At 44.8% G+C, this 18,943-nt stretch overlaps 1 protein-coding gene across 2 annotated transcripts in view; it reads right to left on the reverse strand.

Annotated features, from left to right (window-relative positions):
- nrcama (neuronal cell adhesion molecule a) overlaps nucleotides 1-18,943 on the reverse strand; it is a 255,963-nt gene that overhangs the window by 24,238 nt on the left and 212,782 nt on the right. For both annotated transcript variants that reach the window (XM_069903115.1, XM_069903117.1), the window contains 2 exons: nucleotides 5,997-6,128; nucleotides 1,807-1,885 (listed from right to left, as the gene is read on the reverse strand). In XM_069903115.1, the coding sequence (XP_069759216.1) occupies nucleotides 1,807-1,885; nucleotides 5,997-6,128 (211 nt within the window). The remainder of the gene's footprint in view (nucleotides 1-1,806; nucleotides 1,886-5,996; nucleotides 6,129-18,943) is intronic.

An 18,943-nucleotide genomic window follows, 5' to 3' on the forward strand; every position in this document is an offset into this window, starting at 1 on the left:
ATTGACCAACTAACATCAGGAAGGAAGTGCAAGAACATCAAAATCAGGACTGCCAGGCTGGGAAATGGCTTCTTCCCACAGGTTATGCGAGTAACCTTGGGTCTCTTATTAATGAAGCTGAGTAAATTATGTTTATACATTTGTATGATATTTTTATGCGTGTATGTGATTATGTGCTGAATTTGTGTGGAACTGTATTGTGTGCCCCATATTCTGGAGAAATGCTGTTTCATATGGTTGTATAGGTACAGTCAGATGATAATAAACTTGTCTGGAAAATAGACTGGATACTGATAGCAACAAGAATCTATTTCCCTCTGGGAGCCTTGCTAGCTGCCTTGGGATAACATGATCCCACTTCCACAGGGCACTTAACAGGGAACAGTTCGAACACCAGGGTTGGGAAGTGGACACCTGCTTTGGTCAAAGATTGAAAGCTTCCTTCGAGTTGAATATTTGAACTGAATTACAAGGAGGCTATTCTGCCTCAGTTAAAATTACAGTGGACTTCAATCCTATTTGCACCATCATCTTTGCTCTCTGTTCACCCATTGGAAATTTCCTCTGCCCCTGCACCCTTTTTGTTTGGAAGGTCTTTGAAATGTCTAATATGAAAAGCAGTTCCAGATTTTATTTATAGGATTTGGCTTTTTAGGGGATGACCCCTTTAGCTTCTGGTGTTTTCAGTTCAAGCACCTCAATGAGTTGAGAGAGAGAAAAAAAGATGTCTAATTCTTATTGTTTTCCATAAACCCTCACCCAAGCCAGGTTTTCCATCACCAACCATGCAACTCCCAACGAAACTGCCCGTATCAAACCGAAAGGAAAAGAGAAACTGGTGAAACTCAAAAGTTCACGCAGTATTCATGGAAAGAGAATGGGCCTTCAAAAACAATTCTCCCTTCAACAAATCTCTCCCCCTCTGTTCCAGCTCCCTCCTCCCCTTTGATGCCCCTCTTCTCCGAGCTCAGTTTCAAGTTCCACCGTCCAATTTGGCGAAGTGACTGCACACCCACTGTGTTGACCTCCTCAATGCCCAGCAGGAACAACTCTGAATGTGTGAAACAAGAACAGAAAGTGCTAGAAACACTCAGCATGCTTGGAAGGCTCACATTTTGGGTCCTGCAACCTCTTCAGCTTTGCAGAGGGTTCCCAGCAATTTCTACTCCCCCCCCCCCCCACCCCCACCCCAGGGGTTTTCAGCAGCTGTGGTTTTTGGAGTTTGTTTCACACCAGAAGATGGAGACCTTTAGCAACTTAAATTAATTTAGAGACACAGCACAATAGCCAGCCCTTTCAGCCCACAATCCCACGCTGTATGTCTTTGGAATGTGGGAGGCTACTGGTGCAGGGTGAACGTATAAACTCCTTACAGATAGTGTTGGATTCAAACCCAGGTCACTGGGTTTACCACCCGAATTAAGCACTGATTCGCAGCCCAACAATCCAGAAAGCAATCTCTTCAAAATGTTGTTGCGTGATTGGAGAAAAACAATTGCATTGCTTTTAAAGTTGAGAGGCAGAAAGCAAGGTCTGGTTAACGAGCTTGAAATTGGGATGTTAGGATCAACGTTTGAAAGGGCGGTACATTTACAGACCAGGAGGAAACTGTACAGTTCCCCAAGCCAAGATTTTGCACAAAAACGGGAAGAAACAAGGAATTCCCAAAATAAAAGTCGCAATCCAAGAACAGACCATCCACAGTTTCAAAGCTACTATGTTCAACAGGTCTTCGACCAGGGATTCCGATCGGCTGGATCAATCTTCAATGAGAGGCAGCTGAGAGAGGAGAGTACAGGTGCTCACCTGTATTCACCGAAGGCTCCGTCATCCTCTTTCATGGGCTGAATCTCAGGATCTGCATGAGCATCTTCCTTCTCCTTCACTGCAAAGGACAGGGGGCAAGGGAAGAAGACCGTTACATTTGTGTGCAGTTTTATGCAGGAAAGGAACATGCCGCGCAGCGGGGGTGGGAATGGCAGGAGAGGAGAGGGTGAACAAAAAGTGTTGGGGGAAATGGTGAGGAGGGAGGTGGAAGGGAAAGGAGGAGGAAGATGGAATATGGAGCGGGAAGCATTGAAAGGGAAGAACGAGAGAAGGCGAGGGGACCAGTGGTCAGGAGGGGATTGCTGAAGGAGGAAGGAGAATGGGGGGAGGGAGGGAAATTGTGAGGGCACAGGAATTCAGTGGGAAGGGAGGTAACCTATGGAATTGAGAGAATGGAAAGGGAAAATGGAGAAGAAGAAGGATGGGTGGGGTGGGGGTTGAAGAGAGAGGAGTAAAAACCAATGGATAAAGAGAGGTTAAGCAGAGAGGGTAAACAGAGGGGTTGAACAGAGTGGGGTGGAACATTGAGGGTTAAACAGAGAGGGGTTAACAGAAGGGTTAAACAGAGTGGGGTAAACAATGAGGGGTAAAAAGAGAGAAAAGGGAAGTGGGAAAAGTCGAAAGTAGTATACTTTATAGTAGTTAGGAAAAAAGGTGGAGGCGTTAGGTATAAATAAGGAGGTAGTGAAATGGATTCAGCAATGGTTGGATGGGAGGTGTCAGAGAGTACTGGTAGAAAACTGTTTGTCCAATTGGAGACCAGTGACGAGTGGAGTTCCTCAGGGATCGGTCCTGGGTCCACTATTGTTTGTTATATATATATATATATATATATTAACGATCTGGAAGAAGGGGTGGTAAATTGGATAAGTAAGTTTGCAGATGATACAAAGATTGGTGGTATTGTGGAGAGTGAGGAAGATTACCGTAGCTTAAAAAGAGATATTGGAAAGCTAGAGGAGTGGGCTGAGAAATGGCTGATGGAATTTAATACGGATAAATGTGAAGTGTTGCATTTTGGAAAGGCAAATCTAAATACGTCATATACATTGAATGGTAGACAATTGAGGAGTGCAGAGCAACAAAGGGATTTAGGAGTTATGGTAAATAGTACCCTCAAAGTTGATACTCGGGTAGATAGAGTGGTGAAGAAGGCATTTGGAATGTTGGCCTTCATGAATCAGAGTATTGAATTCAAGAGTTGGGATGTTATGATGAAATTGTAAAAAGCATTGGTGAAGCCAAGTTTGGAATACTGTGTGCAGTTTTGGTCACTGAATTATAGGAAGGATATAAACAAAATAGAGAGAGTGCAGAGAAGGTTCACAAGAATGTTGACAGGATGTCAGGGTTTGAGTTACAGAGAAAGGTTGAGCAGCCTGGGGCTTTTTTCTCTGGAGCGTAGAAGATTGAGGGGGGATTTGATGGAGGTGTTCAAGATTTTAAAAGGGACAGAGAGAGTCAACGTGGATAGGCTTTTTCAATTAAGAGTGGGGGATATTCAAACCAGAGGCCATGGTTTGAGATTGCAGGGGGAAAATTATAAGGGGAACATGAGGGGAAATTTCTTCACGCAAAGGGTGATTGGGATGTGGAATAAGCTTCCAGCAGAGGTGGTTGAAGCAAGGACGTTATTTACATTTAAGGAAAGACTGGATAATTACATGGAGGGGAGAGGATTGGAGGGGTATGGACCAGGTGCTGGTCAGTGGGACTAGGAGGGTGGGGATTTGTTCCGGCATGGACCAGTAGGGCCAAATTGGCCTGTTCTGTGCTGTATATGGTTATATGGTTATATGGAATTAGGGGGAGGCTTGTAAACAAAGAGGAGGAGAGAGATAGAAAGGAGGAGGACAGGGAAATGGAGGAAGGAAAGTAAATGTTATGATGGACAACAGAGGTGTGGGAATGGATGGGCAAAAGGGGAAGAAATAGGATAAGAAGAATGGAGTGTGGAGAAGGTAGAGGAGAACAAAGTGATGGAGATATAGGAATGAGAATGCGAGGAATGGAGACCAGCAGGTTGGGAGGGCTGAGAAACGACCAAGAGGACAACCTGTGACATCATGATTGTGAAGTTACCTCTCAACTAAAGAAGAATTGGAGTCAAAGAGTTGAACAGCATAGAAATGGACCCTTTGCCTCATCTATGCGTGCCATGGTGTCTTTCTATACTAATTCCACTTGCCTAAATTAATTCCATCTCCCTCCAAGATTAGTGCAACACCTTTATTGTGCCAGCAATTGGGTCTGGGGTTCAAATCCTGCATTGTCTGTTCTGCCCGTGGGTTTTTCCCCGGGGGCTCCGGTTTCCTCCCACCATTCAAAACGTACTGGGGGTGTAGGTTAATGGGGTGCAATTGGGCGGCAAGGGCTCATGGGCCAAAATAGCCTGTAACCGTGCTGTGTCTAAATTTAAATTTAAACATGCCCTTTCCAATGTTGTGACTGTTCCAGCCTTCACCATCTCATTCTGGATACCAACTCATCTTTGTTGAAAAATTTACCCCTCAGTTGCCCTTTAAACCTTCTCCCTCTCACCTTAAACCTATGCCCTCTAGTTTTATATTCCCTGATGATGGGAAATAGTCAATAACTTATTGCCCCCAACTGATCCTCTAGTAAGCTTATATGGTTTAAAGGTGTCTCCCTCAGTCTCCTACGGGTGTGGAAATGCTGACCTAACCTATTCAAACTCTCCAACTGAAGACCACCAATACTCGCAACAATCTTGTGAATTTCTTAAGCCTACACTGGTGGTGGAACGGAATTGCACACAATATTCTGGCTGAACCAAAGTTTTGTGCAACTGCAACATGATGTCCCAACTCATGCACTCAACACTTCAGCTGATGAAGGCAAGCATGCACTCCTCACTACCTATCCCTCACTTATGGGGAACGAGGTATTGTTACCCGATGTTCTCGCCATTCAATCAAACTCCTCAAAATCTCACCGTGCACTGCGTATGTCCAGCTCAAGTTTAACTTCCCAAAGTACATCTCTTGCCCACTCTCCCAGTTGATTAAGATTCTAATTGTAATCCTATGTGGCAGCACTGCTGGAGCCGTTGTATCCAACCGTTAAAGGAGCCAATGGTAATTTTATTTGGAACCGCGTGACAACGGGGTCTGCGCCCGAGATGGTGGTGCTTCTGATCAGCAGCAGCCATGGGGGGGGGGGGGGGGTGGGGGGGGGTTTGAAGACTCCAGGGGAGCGCAGGACTGGTGCAGGGCAACAGAAAGCAGGGAAACCACCCCCCCCCGTCTGAGAAGGTGAAGCAGAGGAGATGATCCATGGGGACGGTGAACACAGTGGCGGATCAGTGAGGGGGGGGCTCTGTGGCTGTGGCGAGCTGCTGGCGACTTGAGGCAAGGCGCCCACAGAGGCTGGGGGCTGCTGGAGATGGAAGATATGCACCGGGCTCCAGACTGGCTTGAACCGGCTGAAGGGATACCAGATATCAGAACCAGGTTGCAAGGGGTTACCGAAGATGCTGAGGGGTTCCTGACTGAGTCGAAGGTTTGGATCTGGAGCTTGGGTCGCCAGTGGTTTGGACTGGACGCTGTGTGGATGCGGGGGCTGCATAAGCGCTGGAAGAAAATGTACTCTGTGACTCAAGGAGTGGGGGGGGGGAACTCTCTTGCTTCTCTTTCTCTGACTGTAAGAGGTGCTCAGGGAATTTCTGCCGATGGCGAATCTGTCTGCCTTACAGCGGGCAAAAGCAATTTCGAGTAATATGACCCTGTTTTATTACAATGTTTTTTTAATCTTGTGGTAGGGGCTTATCTGCAAAATTATTTCTTCTGCAACTGATCCTTTTGTGCCACTTACTGGTGTTGCCGTTGTAACTGTATTAATGACCACATTTTACAGCACCCGTTTACAGTGCGGAAACAGGCCATATCGGCCCTACGAGTTGTCTAAGTTAATACTCTTGTGGCACGAGAGTTCAGTTTGGTGGTAAAAACGCTCCAGAAGAAAACTTTTCAAACTCCAGTTTTACTTGCAGTGAAGTGTTTCCACATGTATCAGCGTGAAGATCTCCTCAGCCCACTCTGAGTAATACCAGCCTCTGCCACCACCAAGGACAAGATAGCTCTTTGGTGGAAATTTGACAGAACTCTTCATGGTCTCTCAATGCCTGCATTGGTTGAAGATGCCCTTACCTGGGTATTTGCCTCCTTTGTTCCTTTTGATGAAGCAGACAATCAGGAGAATCAGGATCAGAAGGGCGATGGCACACATCAAACCAATAAACCAACCCTGGGTGGCAATGTCAACCTGACGGCTTGCCATAGCTAGTGTTGTTGATTTGAAAGAGAGAGAGGAAGAAAACGATGATTACAACCTCTTTCAAAATTATTGCAAGTAGCCCAAGGCACTCCCATGTTTATGACATAATGGCAATTGGCTATTTTACATTAACAATGATAAGATAGACAATATGCATTTGTGATCAATCACAACCACAGTTGTGGTGGGCGCAGCGGTTAGCGCAACACTGTTACAGCGCCAGCGATCAGGAGCGGGGTTCGGATCCCGTTCTGTCTGTAAAGAGCTTGTACGTTCTCTCCATGTCTGCGTGAGGTTTCTCCCGGGGCTCCAGTTTCCTCCCACCCTTCACAAGGTACCGGGGGGATGTAGGTTAATTGGCCCAACTCCTGGGCTGAAATGGCCTGTTACTGTACTGAATGTCTAAATTGTATTTTGGGAGGAATAAGCACATCTTATCTAGATAGACATAAACTCTTAAACACCTTGTCTTGAGTTAAACAAAAAAAAAGTCTGCAGATGCTGGGGTTGAGCGCAATACACAAACAGGGTGGAGAAACTCAGCAGGTCACACAGCATCTAATGCTGTGGGCTGAGCCCAATATAAACCAGGCAGGGGCATGAATAAATCAATGCCCCTAACCCCTGATAAAGGCCCCAGGCCCAAAATGTGGGTTACCCTTTCCTTCCTTTGGATGCTGCATGATCTGCTGAGTTTTTCCAGGATGTTTATGTAGTGCAGGCACCTTGCCTTATCTGGATTTAAACTGGTCCAAATGCCATTTCATAACTGAAGTGAGATCATTGCTTAGCATTTTATATGTCGTCCACCCCTTCTAACACTGCATGGCCTTTGGTTGAGATAGAAGGTCTATTCCTGTTGATACAGCTCTTTTTCAATTCTTGTTCCCATCTGAATAGAGTGCCAACAGCAATTCAACAAGGGCCTGGGGGCACTGACATCACTAGGGTGGATGCGGACCTCATCAGCTGACACCAAAATGACTGCCTATAAAATTTTTGTGCAGTGTTTCAGCAGAAATTTATGATTTTTTAATAAAAATATCCCTGTAGTTAGTTATAACAAAAAAAAATATTTTTCGTAAGCCCAGTTTACATGTATCAATATACCTGCAGGGCTAAAACTCAATGTTCATTTACTTTTTGAACCTTCTACTGCGCTCCGGTCAGAGCTGTCATTGTTAGACAATTCCAACGATGCTTCAAATCCTGTGGTTTCGTCTGCACGCACTACAAGCACGCGCTGTTGTTTTCGTTGCTACTGGTGGTTTAGAGTCGCTGCTTTTGTCAAATTTTCTGGTGTTTTAGCAACAATATTGTGGTCATTAATATTTGTAAAAATCCCTTACTAAGGGTTCCGTATAGTCTGGTATGGGAGGAGGTCCATGGTGGGATGGGGTGTCACCATGAGTTACCGCGCTAGGTGACACCAATGCTCGTGTCGTCACTGCCTGGGGGAGTGGGAGGAAATGACAGCAACCTCCCCCTCCCCATACAGATAGTGAATGATTGATCCGGACCTATTATCCAGCCAGCCATAGGAAGCTAATGCAGAGCCAGCAATGCTGAAACACTTGGGGGCAGTCCCCTGCCCAGCAGACACGAATAATGAAGAGGATAACCAGGTTCTCAATCAATTCATGGGAAGAATAACAATGATGGCACATGGACAGGGATTAACGCAGCCTCAAAAAAAAAGGAATCTCTGGAATTGGCCAAGAATGATCAGTTTATTGATGTTATGCCACATTTAATCATTTTGTCACCACGTCCTCAAAAGGCCTGGACTGATGGATTTGGAGTAACGTGAATCAGTTTGCTCATGCCTTCTCGATAATATGTGACACGTTGTGCCAAAACAACATATATTTTAGGGAGATTGATAAAGGGTCATTCAACCTGGAGTTGTGGGAGAACAGAGAAGAGAGCAAAATAAAGATGGCCTTGCATTCTTCAGAAGCAAAGTAAGTACCCTGCAATTAGTGGCATTGAAAATTTGTTCCAAGCGTGACTTTCTATCTTTTTTCACACCTTTTGCAAGAGGAAAGTTTGCAAGGGAAACTGTGACAGAATATAGATATGTTTTTGGGTGATAAATTGGGGAAGGTTTTAGTGTAGGTCACATACAAACACTTTAAAACAGATCTTATTTAAAATACTGGAGCTCTGCCCCATGCTAGACATGTTGGGGCCAACAGTCTTTGCAGAGGTTTGGAGAGAACTCAAGAGACTTCACTAATGGATTGTTGTTTACAAAAAGGCAACAGATAAAAGTGCTTGTCGGAGCCACATTCTGTCTGGAGGAGAACTTGCTGTTCTAAGAGGGTCATGTGGTTTTGCAAGCAGAGAGAGTCAAACATGCTTTCTCTCAGAGAGAGAGAGAGAGAGAGAGAGAGAGAGAGAGAGAGAGAGAGAGAGAGAGAGAGAGACACACAGAGATAATTTCTACAGTGATACCATCTGCAACAGCAGCTGGGACTGGATCAGGACAAGCTGGAAAGCTTGTGGAAAACCCCATTTGGAAGACGGGTTGTGAGTTCTTAGTTCAGCCTGGTCAAAGTCCTTGTGGTTCATGTAAGAGGAGAGGACTGGTTGTCTAATGTTTCACTTGAAATTAGAAAAACAAAAAGGAACTCTGTGGTGACCTGAAAGAAAGAAGTTATCATCTGGAGAAGCCTGAAGGGGGCAAATTTCTTCGGCAAGACACTGAAGTGGCTGATGGAAGTAAATGAACAATAAATCTCTCTCTGTAAACTGACAAAAACCTTCCTGAGCAGTAACTATTTACCTTTCAAGCTCCAAAGCCTGATGAACTTTATAAATGTTAAATTCTGTGCACAGTGTAAGAATTGCCTGCAACCGGTGAACTTGGAGGAATAAGAAGTGAGTTTGGATTGTGAACCAAAGAACTTTTCTGAATTTACACACACATTACATACACATGCACTTAGAATTAGAAGGGGGTTAAGTTAGGTTAATTAAGGTCTTTCATTCTCATCGATTACATTCATCTGGCATTTGCTAGCGCCCACTGGAGAAAGGAGAGAAGGTCCACTCCAATCCAGCAAGAGCTCTCCCGAGTTTGTCACAGATACAGACAGACGACGACAAAGAGTGAAGATTCTCAATCCCACAAGGAGCGCAGCAAAGTTTCCACAAGTGAACTGGACTTGAGCAAACTGTGCGGGTGCTGTGTTTTAAAACTACCCAACAAATGAGCCAGGCAGTAGCACACACAGGTACTCATCTCCACAGTCTCACTTTAAGGATGCATTACACACAACTACATGCAGAAGAAGCAAGGTCCCACCAATTCTCTAGTCATTAAACACTGATCAGAACTCAACACAAGCATGCGCGGAGTCTCAGCCTTGAGGTTCAATGCCAAGCTCTTTTTCCATTTCTCTGGCCAACACTAACACTCACATCAACACAATTCAAAGAATTTAACCTCCAAACATGTTTCAGAATTTGAGCGTTTACCATCAGATAAAACCATGATGTTGCTTGCAACATACAAACCAAAACTGGTGATGGATCAAAAAGTAAATCCAAAATGATACAGACTATGGAAACCAAAATAAAATCAGTAAATGCTGGAAACTCTCTGCAGATCAGACAGCATCTGTTGAGAGAGAAACAAAGTTAATGTTTTGGCCAAATTACATTTAATTGTTCCATTAAATAAGTAATCACCTTCTAATGTTAGTTCTGTTTCTCTTGTCACAGATGTTGCCTGACCCTTTGAGTATTTGCACCATTTCCTGTTTAATTAGCCCACAGATAAAGCTGGCAAGGAAAGGATTAAAGACAGTGTTCCCTTGCTGTCCATCTTGTCAATTGTTCCTGCAACATTCAGTGGGGATGCTGCCTTCTGCAGAATTTCCATCACTGTTGTTCAGTCCTGGCTTGGGCAGCACAGTGGCGTACAGGAGGTACTGCTTCTGCCCCACAGCTCTAATGATGGGAGTTCAATCCTGACGTCTCGTGCTGGATGTGTGGCCATTGCATGTTCCCCCTGTTAATGTGTGCAGTTATTCCAGGTTTGCCCACATGGCAAAGATTGATGGGTGAGTTCGCCATTGTGGATTGCCCCTTGGCTGTTCACAAATGATAGAACTTGGGGGAGGGGAAGAGTTAATGGGACTGTGGGGAGACCAGAACCATAGAACGTTGCAGCATAGAGACAGGCCCTTCAGCCCATCTGGTCTCATTCTGCCAAGTCCACTGCCTACACCAGGTCCCATAGTCATCCATGTGTAGATCCAAATTTTTCTTTACTGTAAATTCATTTCAGCTGGCAGCTCCTTCCTCTCTCACCACTCTGCATGGTCACCCCTAATGTTCCCCCTAAACATCTCACCTTTCACCCTGAACCCATATCCTCCAGTTCTTGTCTCACCTAACCTCAGTGCAAAAAGCCCACTTGCATTGACTCTATCTCAACCCCCCATAATGTTGTAAACTTCTATCAAATTTCCCCTCATCCTCCAACACTCCAGGGAATCATTTTAATTTTTATTAAACAGGCCCGTCTGGCCCACAAGCCCATGCTGCCCAATTACACCCAATTAACCTACAACCCCGGTACGTTTTGGAGGGTGGGAGGAAACCGAAGCCACCCCCCCCCCTCCCTGGGGAAAACCCACGCAGACACAGAGAGAATATACAAACTCCTTACAGACAATGCTGGATTTGAACCTCAGTCCCAGTGGCTGGAGCTGTAAAAGTGTGGCGCTAACTGCTATCCCAGCTGAGTTGGAGGGAGCAAATGAATAGGGAATGGGATTGTTTTGTGAACTGGTATAAACCCGAGGGGCCAAATTCCCACCACCACTGTCACATGGAAATGTGAAGTATCGATTGCGTCGGTGAAAAACCAGTAACTTCAGCTGCATTTTTGACAGTTCCTCCCACCCCTCCGCCCAATGGCATCCTCTTCAACTCAACTCGCCCTGGTATGGTCCATTCCTTAATTAGCAAACTTCAGTCCTTGCTTGAAAACTGAGACACAGCCTTCACTTAGTTTCCAAAAGCAGGTCAGAACGAGGATTGCACTCAGCACCCAAGGAACCAATTTTGAACTGGAAGTCCCTCGTGATGCAGGCATGGCAGGGGAAGTCGCTACACTTGGCAATGCCACAGTCTTGCAGGATGGTCTTTGCCTGGGTATGAGCAGCAATGCACATCTTAGCCTGTTTCAGGCAGGCTCTACTTTAAAAGAAAATGCTAGAAGGAATAAGAGTTGAATCACGGGCCAAGTTTATTTGTGGAAGCCATCACCTCATTATATCTCTGTGCACATTAATCTGGAGCCATGCAGAAAGCACCTGGACTGTTCCTTAAAGACAACTGCACTGAAGTTACCTTTCTTTCTCTCATTATTATATTTTTCATTGCGAGGCGCAGCTCCAACTGAGCATTTGATAGGTGCTTTGTAGATTTGGAATGGGAGGAACTCTCCCAGTACAGCTGCTAGAAATGCTCAAATCTTGTGGCTGCCTTAAATTCGGAAGCACCATACCTCAATCAAAATAGATGAACAGCAAAAGGACACTGCCTCATTAAGATGCTGGAGTCAAAGGCTCATTTACTACCTTGAAGCATCAGCTGCACCAACAGGCAGTTTTGCTTGATCACAAACAACTAATTTAACATCAAAATGCAAGCATTCATACCTAACACTCAACTGTCATGTTGAGGGAGCAGGAGGTAGATTAAAATAAAAACAAATGCATGACAAGCCGTGAGTTCTGCCACTGTCACAGAAGGGGTCATTCCAACGAGACTGAGAGAACTTCCAAAGCAGCGGACTGCCGGCTGCTGCAACAGGACTGGATGGGGCCAGGAGTATCATGGAAGAGGCTAATTCTGTCTGCTTTCCACAAAATACCGAATGCCGTCCAGCTGTCTTGCACTGCAGTGCACTGCATGAAGGTAACCACCCTTGTATCCTTTGAATCAAGATGAGGATTACCTACAGTAACTTACAAGATCTGGCGAGCCAGTGAAATCATTGTTTAATGAATCGGAAGGACACAGGTGGGATGGAGGACACTCCAGAACATTGCAAAATGCCACACAAACAAGGTGAAACAATAAAGGTTCATTCAGAGCCATTCTGCCCCCTCAAGCCCCTTTCACCGATGAGATCTGAGCTGAACTGCACACGAACCCCATGCACCCGCCTTTGTTTGAGTTAACTTGCTGAACAAAGATCGGCCAGGCCAACTTCTGAGATTTTCTGTTGTTTCTGACATCCTTTGTGTGAAGTTGCACTTTCATTACACTCGGTGTTTTACCATCCCTTACTGAAGAAGGGATGATACCCATACTGGATGGGTATGGAAGCATAAACAAAAAAAATGTAAGTGATGCTAATATACAGCATTCTTCATGCAATGATCGAAGAATGGCCATCTATTAAAGCACGATGTTATATTGTGTACTTTTTTTTGGGCGAATGAAACGCCATTTTGAAAGAATTCCTCCTGTTCATCATTGAAACATGACAACAATTGATAGAGGGGTGGGTGCACATCGTGGAACTGCTGCAGTTACTTTCCAGAAATGAAATCAAGAAACATTTCTCCACACAAAGAGTTCAGGCTCACTTCCTCAACCTGCAACTCATGGCAGTTCCATAGTTAATTTTAAAACTATCATTCTCCACCTGACACACAGGGATGTGGTGCAAAGCCAGGGACAATGTAATGGATGAAGCCTGATTCCTCTGGGCCACATAGTCGAGCAGTGGGTAGGCCTCTGCCTCGCAGCGCCAGGGACCCAGGTTCAACCCTGGCCCCAGATGCTGTAGGCATGGCGTTGGCACGTTCCCTGTGAACATTTTGGTTTTGCTCTGGTTACCTCCCAGCAGTTAACTGGCCACTGTAAAAATTGGCCTCAGTGTGGAAGTGAGGGGGAGAAAATGGGAGGGTTAAGGAGAATGATAGCAAGGCAGGGAGAATGGATCAGAATGTGTACTTGGTGGTCAGAATGGGTTTGCCGGCCTGTTTCTATAACTCCTTCTCAGTCAGTTGCAAAACAAAATGATTCCCAAGTGTTGATTAACTGAGGGAGTTAATCTGAGGGAGTTCAGAGAATCAAGACGAGCACTCTCCAGCTAGCAGAAACCAATGATAGTGAACGTGACCACCGGACATTTATCAGTAGTCATTGGGCATCGGAGCCTCATTCCCTCCACAGCCACTCAGTTGGAAACTCCGTCGGGGGAAGTGGGGCGGGGTTGGGGAGGGAGGCCAAAGCTAATGCTCCTGGTCGCTGCCTCACCTGGTGGGCGCGTCTTAAACCGCTTTTCCGCACTCTGCAACTGGCCAGCCTGGCTCTCGGCAACCACTCGCACTTTGTAAACTGTTTCCGGCAACAAGCCCTTCAGTACAAAGAAGGTCTGCGAGGCATTTATCTGGATTTTGTCCACAGGCTCTTTACCTGAAAAGCGTATGAAGACAAAGAACTGACATAACTGGACCCAATCACCGCCACGCACGCCGATGTGGCCATGCTCCACGTGCATCTAATCAGGATGGGTTTGCAAAGCGCCATAGTACAAGGGCAGAAAGTTGTCCTCCAATCTGGAGTTAAATGGCTAGCAGTTCATTGATTTGTTCCACCCAACATCCCTTCAGACGACGTTTCAACCACAGGCCACTGATCAGGCCTCTGGATTGTAGCAAGTGCCCATCACATTTTGTGAGCACCAAGTCTTTCCCTCCCTTCTGATGTTCCCTTGGTTCTGGGGTTCTGGACTCATACTGGAGTTTCATCTTCATCCAAACCTCACTGCCAGTGAGTGCCAGTTTGTTGATTAACAGTGGCACTATCAGGCACAAACCCGCAGCTATGAGCCTGTACTATCCCAGTCATTAAACCAGCTGCCGAGGTGGAAATCCTTCTTTCTACAGCATGTCTAATGATGTTGGTGAGAGCAACCCCGGATGAATCTCATCAGAAAACCTAACTGATAATGCATCTTCTGGAGGAGATGTATCTGAGTTAAGACTGCTGGGGAGTTGTCAGTAATTCATGTTTCGCCAGGTGGGGTTTGCTGTTCCTATCTGGTATAGAACTGAACAGGCTGGTTCCAATACACAAAGCAGCCAATTCCTGTATTACTGGTAGCCCTAATTTCTTCCCCTGTGATATAGATGGATTGTTTAACTTGATTAATCAAACAGGGAGAAGTTGGAGGGACTTACGGGAGAAGCCAGAGAGTAGTGGTGGGTGATTGCTTCTCACACTGGAGGCCTGTGACTAGTGGTGTGTCTCAGGGATCGGTGCTGGGTCCATTGTTATTTTCTATCTATATCATTCATCTGGATAATAATGTGAGAAATTGGATCTACAAGTTTACAGATGACAAAGATGAGAGGTGTAGTGGACAGCGAGGAAGGCAGAGGGATCTGGACCAGCTGTAAAAATAGGCTGCAAAATGACAGATGCAATTTAACGAAGAAAATGTGGATGATGCATTTTGGAAGGACAAATCAAGATAGGACATAAATGGTAAATAATAGGGCACTGAGGAGTGTGTTAGACAGAGGGATCTGAGAATGCAGATGCAAAATTCACTGAAAGTGGGGTCATGGGTAGATAGGAAGGTAAAGGGAGCTTTTGGCACAGTGCAACACTATCAATCAGGACTGGCGTTTAAATCCTGCGATGTTTGTAAGGAGTTGGTACGTCCTCCCCATGTCTGTGTGAGTTTACCCTGGGGGCCCTGATTTCCTCCCACCCTTCAAAACATGCTAGGATTGTAGGTCAATTGGGTGTATTTGGGTGGCATGGGCTTGTGGGCTAAAAGGGTCTGTTACCGGGCTGTACAAGGTATGTCCAAATTTAATTTTAAAATTTAATAATGCATAAAATGGGTTGGAGAGAGGCCACTTTAAATTTCTCCCAGTGTAGGTTAGTGGCAGGAGAATCAGAGGGAGAGAGGCAAGAGGAAAGAGAAGAGTAACACACAAATGGTGGTGTGTGTGGATCTGCATAGCCCCAGGGTCAGCTTCTGGGGCCTTCTCTCCCTCACTCCCCTTCCCCAAGCAGTTCAACATCTAGTCTGGAGAAGAAGGTGGAATGCAGGGCAAGTGCCTCAATCACCAATGGAAAACTGAGACCTTTGGTTTTACCGTTTGATACCAGTTCTCAACTCATGTCAGTTGACTGCCGCAACAAACGCATCCCATAAATGGGGGGGACTCTGCAACGAGGATGGAAGAAATCTATTGCAGGAGAGAGGAGCATTGGATGAACAGTGGTCTCTAACATGCACCACTCAATAAGCAGCAGCGGACAGATATAAACATTCCACCTCAGAGCAAGAGATGGATTCACCAATGCCAGCTCACAGTTAGGAGGACAGACTAACCAGCAAACACACTAACAAATGAAAGAGAGAGAATTTGTTTCATCCCAAGCAGGAGTGCCAGTAAAATAATAATTGACTCAGACATTAAACTGGAGAAAGAGCCCATGGTTCCCTTCTGCTGCCCCTACAGTGTTTCTTGCAGCCATGTGGATGTTACTGTCAGCTAAGGCATTTATTTGCTGTCCGTCACACAGAGCTCCTGTGGGTGTACAGGGATACTCTCACAATGCTGTTAACAAAGCAGTTCTGGAAGTTTAAGCAATGAAGCAATGGTGATATCTTTCCAAATTACCCTGGAACTCACATGCAGGGTTAATATTCCAGGAAACATACATTGTATGTTTTGGGGCAGTTCTTTGTGTAACTGTCTGTGAATGTGACTGATTTAACAGGAGCACAATTGAGAGGGTCCTGTCTGGCTGTGTGTCAGAGTAGGTTCAAAGCATCAGACGAGGATCATCCAAATGGCCAAGGAGATCACTAGGGTCTTCCTTTCCTCTATGATGACATTCACCGGGAGTGTTGCTTAAAAAGGGCTCAAAGAGTTAACGTGGATCTTTTCCATCCATCACAGAGTATCTTTAACCCACTACCATCAAGAAGGAGGTACAGGAGCATTAAAATCAGGACAGCCAGGCTGGGAAGCAGCTTCTTCCCGCAGGCTGTGAGATGAACATTTATTTTAAATTAAATCCATATGTATATATAAGTGTGTGTGAATATTATGTGCTGTGTATTGTGTGTGCACTTAGGGCCAGTGAAACCCCATTTCATCTGATTGTAGATGATGATAATCAGGGGTAATGGTGAAGGCTGATCCATGCAGGCAAACTGGGCGCCAATTCAACAAGGGCTGCATGAGTGGGATCAGGAACTCTCAGCGTCTGAAGTTTTCAGAACAAACTAGTGGTCTTCTGAGACAGGACATCATTTACTGGCACTGAGGGGCTGATTTCTGAGGCTGCACATAAACCAGCTGGATGAAACAGAAATTAACAAATTGATCTTTGAGAGCGCAAAGAAACTTTCTAAAAACTAAAGAGAAACACACAGGATCCGATCAATGAAATTCTTACTGTTATCTCTATTATATTCAACATAAAAGTGCATGTCCATTTGGTCAAACTCCCAACTGATATTTGCATGGGTTGAAGATGAGGTAATGTTCGTAATTACTGGACGAAGGACCATGACTAAGTAGGTAACAGAAGAGAGAGAGAGTCAGGTGTAAAAAAAAGTACATTCAAAAGATACATCACTACTACGGACACTATGGGTTTCAAGTTCCTCTTCACTAGGTCAATGGGTAAAATTTTTTCAGCTTTGGAGTTAAACCACATGATTTTTATTCATATTTAATATTTAAAGATCTCTGTTCTGCTTTGCAATGAAGGAGAAAGCCATATCAACAAAAAGCATGCAGCAATCTTACTCAAACAGCAGAGGAGAAAATGTGACCTTCCCAAAATGAGTCATCAGGCTTCAGTTACACCTGTTCAGCAGAGGAAGTGTAAACCTTGGAAGTCATTCGACGTGCAACACTGGCCTGCATGGACGCCTGGAGTACTTGACACCCTCAATGACAGTTGGCTAAAGACAAAGTCCACTGGGTTCATGTTTCTGCCTCTCCTCTTCTGGCTGAAGCTAGGGCATGCAGTAGCTTCCTACGGCACTAATGTGTTTGTTAGTGAATGCTAAATAAATATGTGCACATCACATACAGAGAAACAGAGACACACATGTGCACATGCACACACAGGTACATATGAATACATGCACACCACACACACACAAACATCCACTTGCACACCATACACTCAGAATCAGATATAGTTCCATTCACACCACACACATGTACACACATAAAAAGGGGTACACTCATCTACGTTCACATACACATGTGTACATGAACACCACACACACACACACACACACACACGCACACACACACACACACACACACGCACACACACACACACACACACACGCACACACACACACACACACACACAGATACATATACTTCACACCAAACACACACACATGCTCATGCACACAAATACATACAAATACATGCACATACCACACACACACACACACACACACACACACACACACACACATGTACATACAGACACACACACAGATACATACAAATACATTCACACCATACATGTGCGGACATATGTCTACATGCACATCACATACAGAGAAACAGATATAGTTCCATGCACACCATACATACACAAGTGCACACACACACACACACACACACACACACACACACGTGCACAAAAATGGGCATGCACATCTACATGCATATACACACAGAAAAAGACATACACATGTTTATGTGCACACCACACACACACACACACACACACACACACACACACACACACACACACACACACACACACACACACAGATACATACATATACATGCACACACCACACAAACACAAACACACACAGATACATACAAATACATACACTCTACATACACACAGACACACAAGTCTTCTACAGGCTCACCAGACACACACAAACATACGTAGTTCCATGCACATGCGCACACACACACACTCACATGTGTGTACAAAGAAATGGACACACCCATCTATATGCACAAACATACAGAAAAACAGACATACACATGTACATGCACCACACACACACACACACACACACACACACACATACATGGACACCAGATACATAGAAACAGGAACACATATTGGTACTTGCACATCACACAACCACACCACAAACAAAAAGGAATAGACACACGTGCATAGATGTACACCACACACACAAAAACAAACACAATGTGTACATGCACACCTTATTTTTGTCCTTCATTCCTTGGCCAGTTATTGCTCCCCCACCTCAAATGGGGTGGTATGTGGGTGGAAAGAAAAAGTTTGAAACCCTCTGTTTTAATCGTACCTGATGGACTCGTTATGTGCACGACTTCAGAACTCCAAAGTAAATGGGCCAATGACAATGTTTTCTCAAGCAAAATATTTCAGTAACAATTGGGTCTAGAGCAGTGGTTCTCAGCCATTTTCTCCACCCCCCCCCCCCCCCCACTCACACACCACTTTAATCAATCCCTTACTAATCACAGAGCACCAATGGCATAAGGTGGTGTGTGAGTGGAAAGAAAAAGTTTGGGAAACCCTGCTCTAGATACATTAAAATGTGAAAGAGAGAATGACTCCATTAAGCCCTGCTCTTCATTCTTGTGAACTATCTCTGTTCATACATCCTTCACATTCACCTTGAACAATATCCAGTGGGTTAACAATAGATTATATTTGACCATTGACACAAACTAAATAATATCAATGTTATATTACAAGAGAGACAATACCCTTCATTTTTTTATCAACTGGGATTATTATATCTGTTTTCAATAACGGAGATGTTGAA

Source organism: Narcine bancroftii, chromosome 11, assembly GCF_036971445.1.
Source record: "Narcine bancroftii isolate sNarBan1 chromosome 11, sNarBan1.hap1, whole genome shotgun sequence".
Classification (NCBI taxonomy): Eukaryota; Metazoa; Chordata; class Chondrichthyes; order Torpediniformes; family Narcinidae; genus Narcine; species Narcine bancroftii.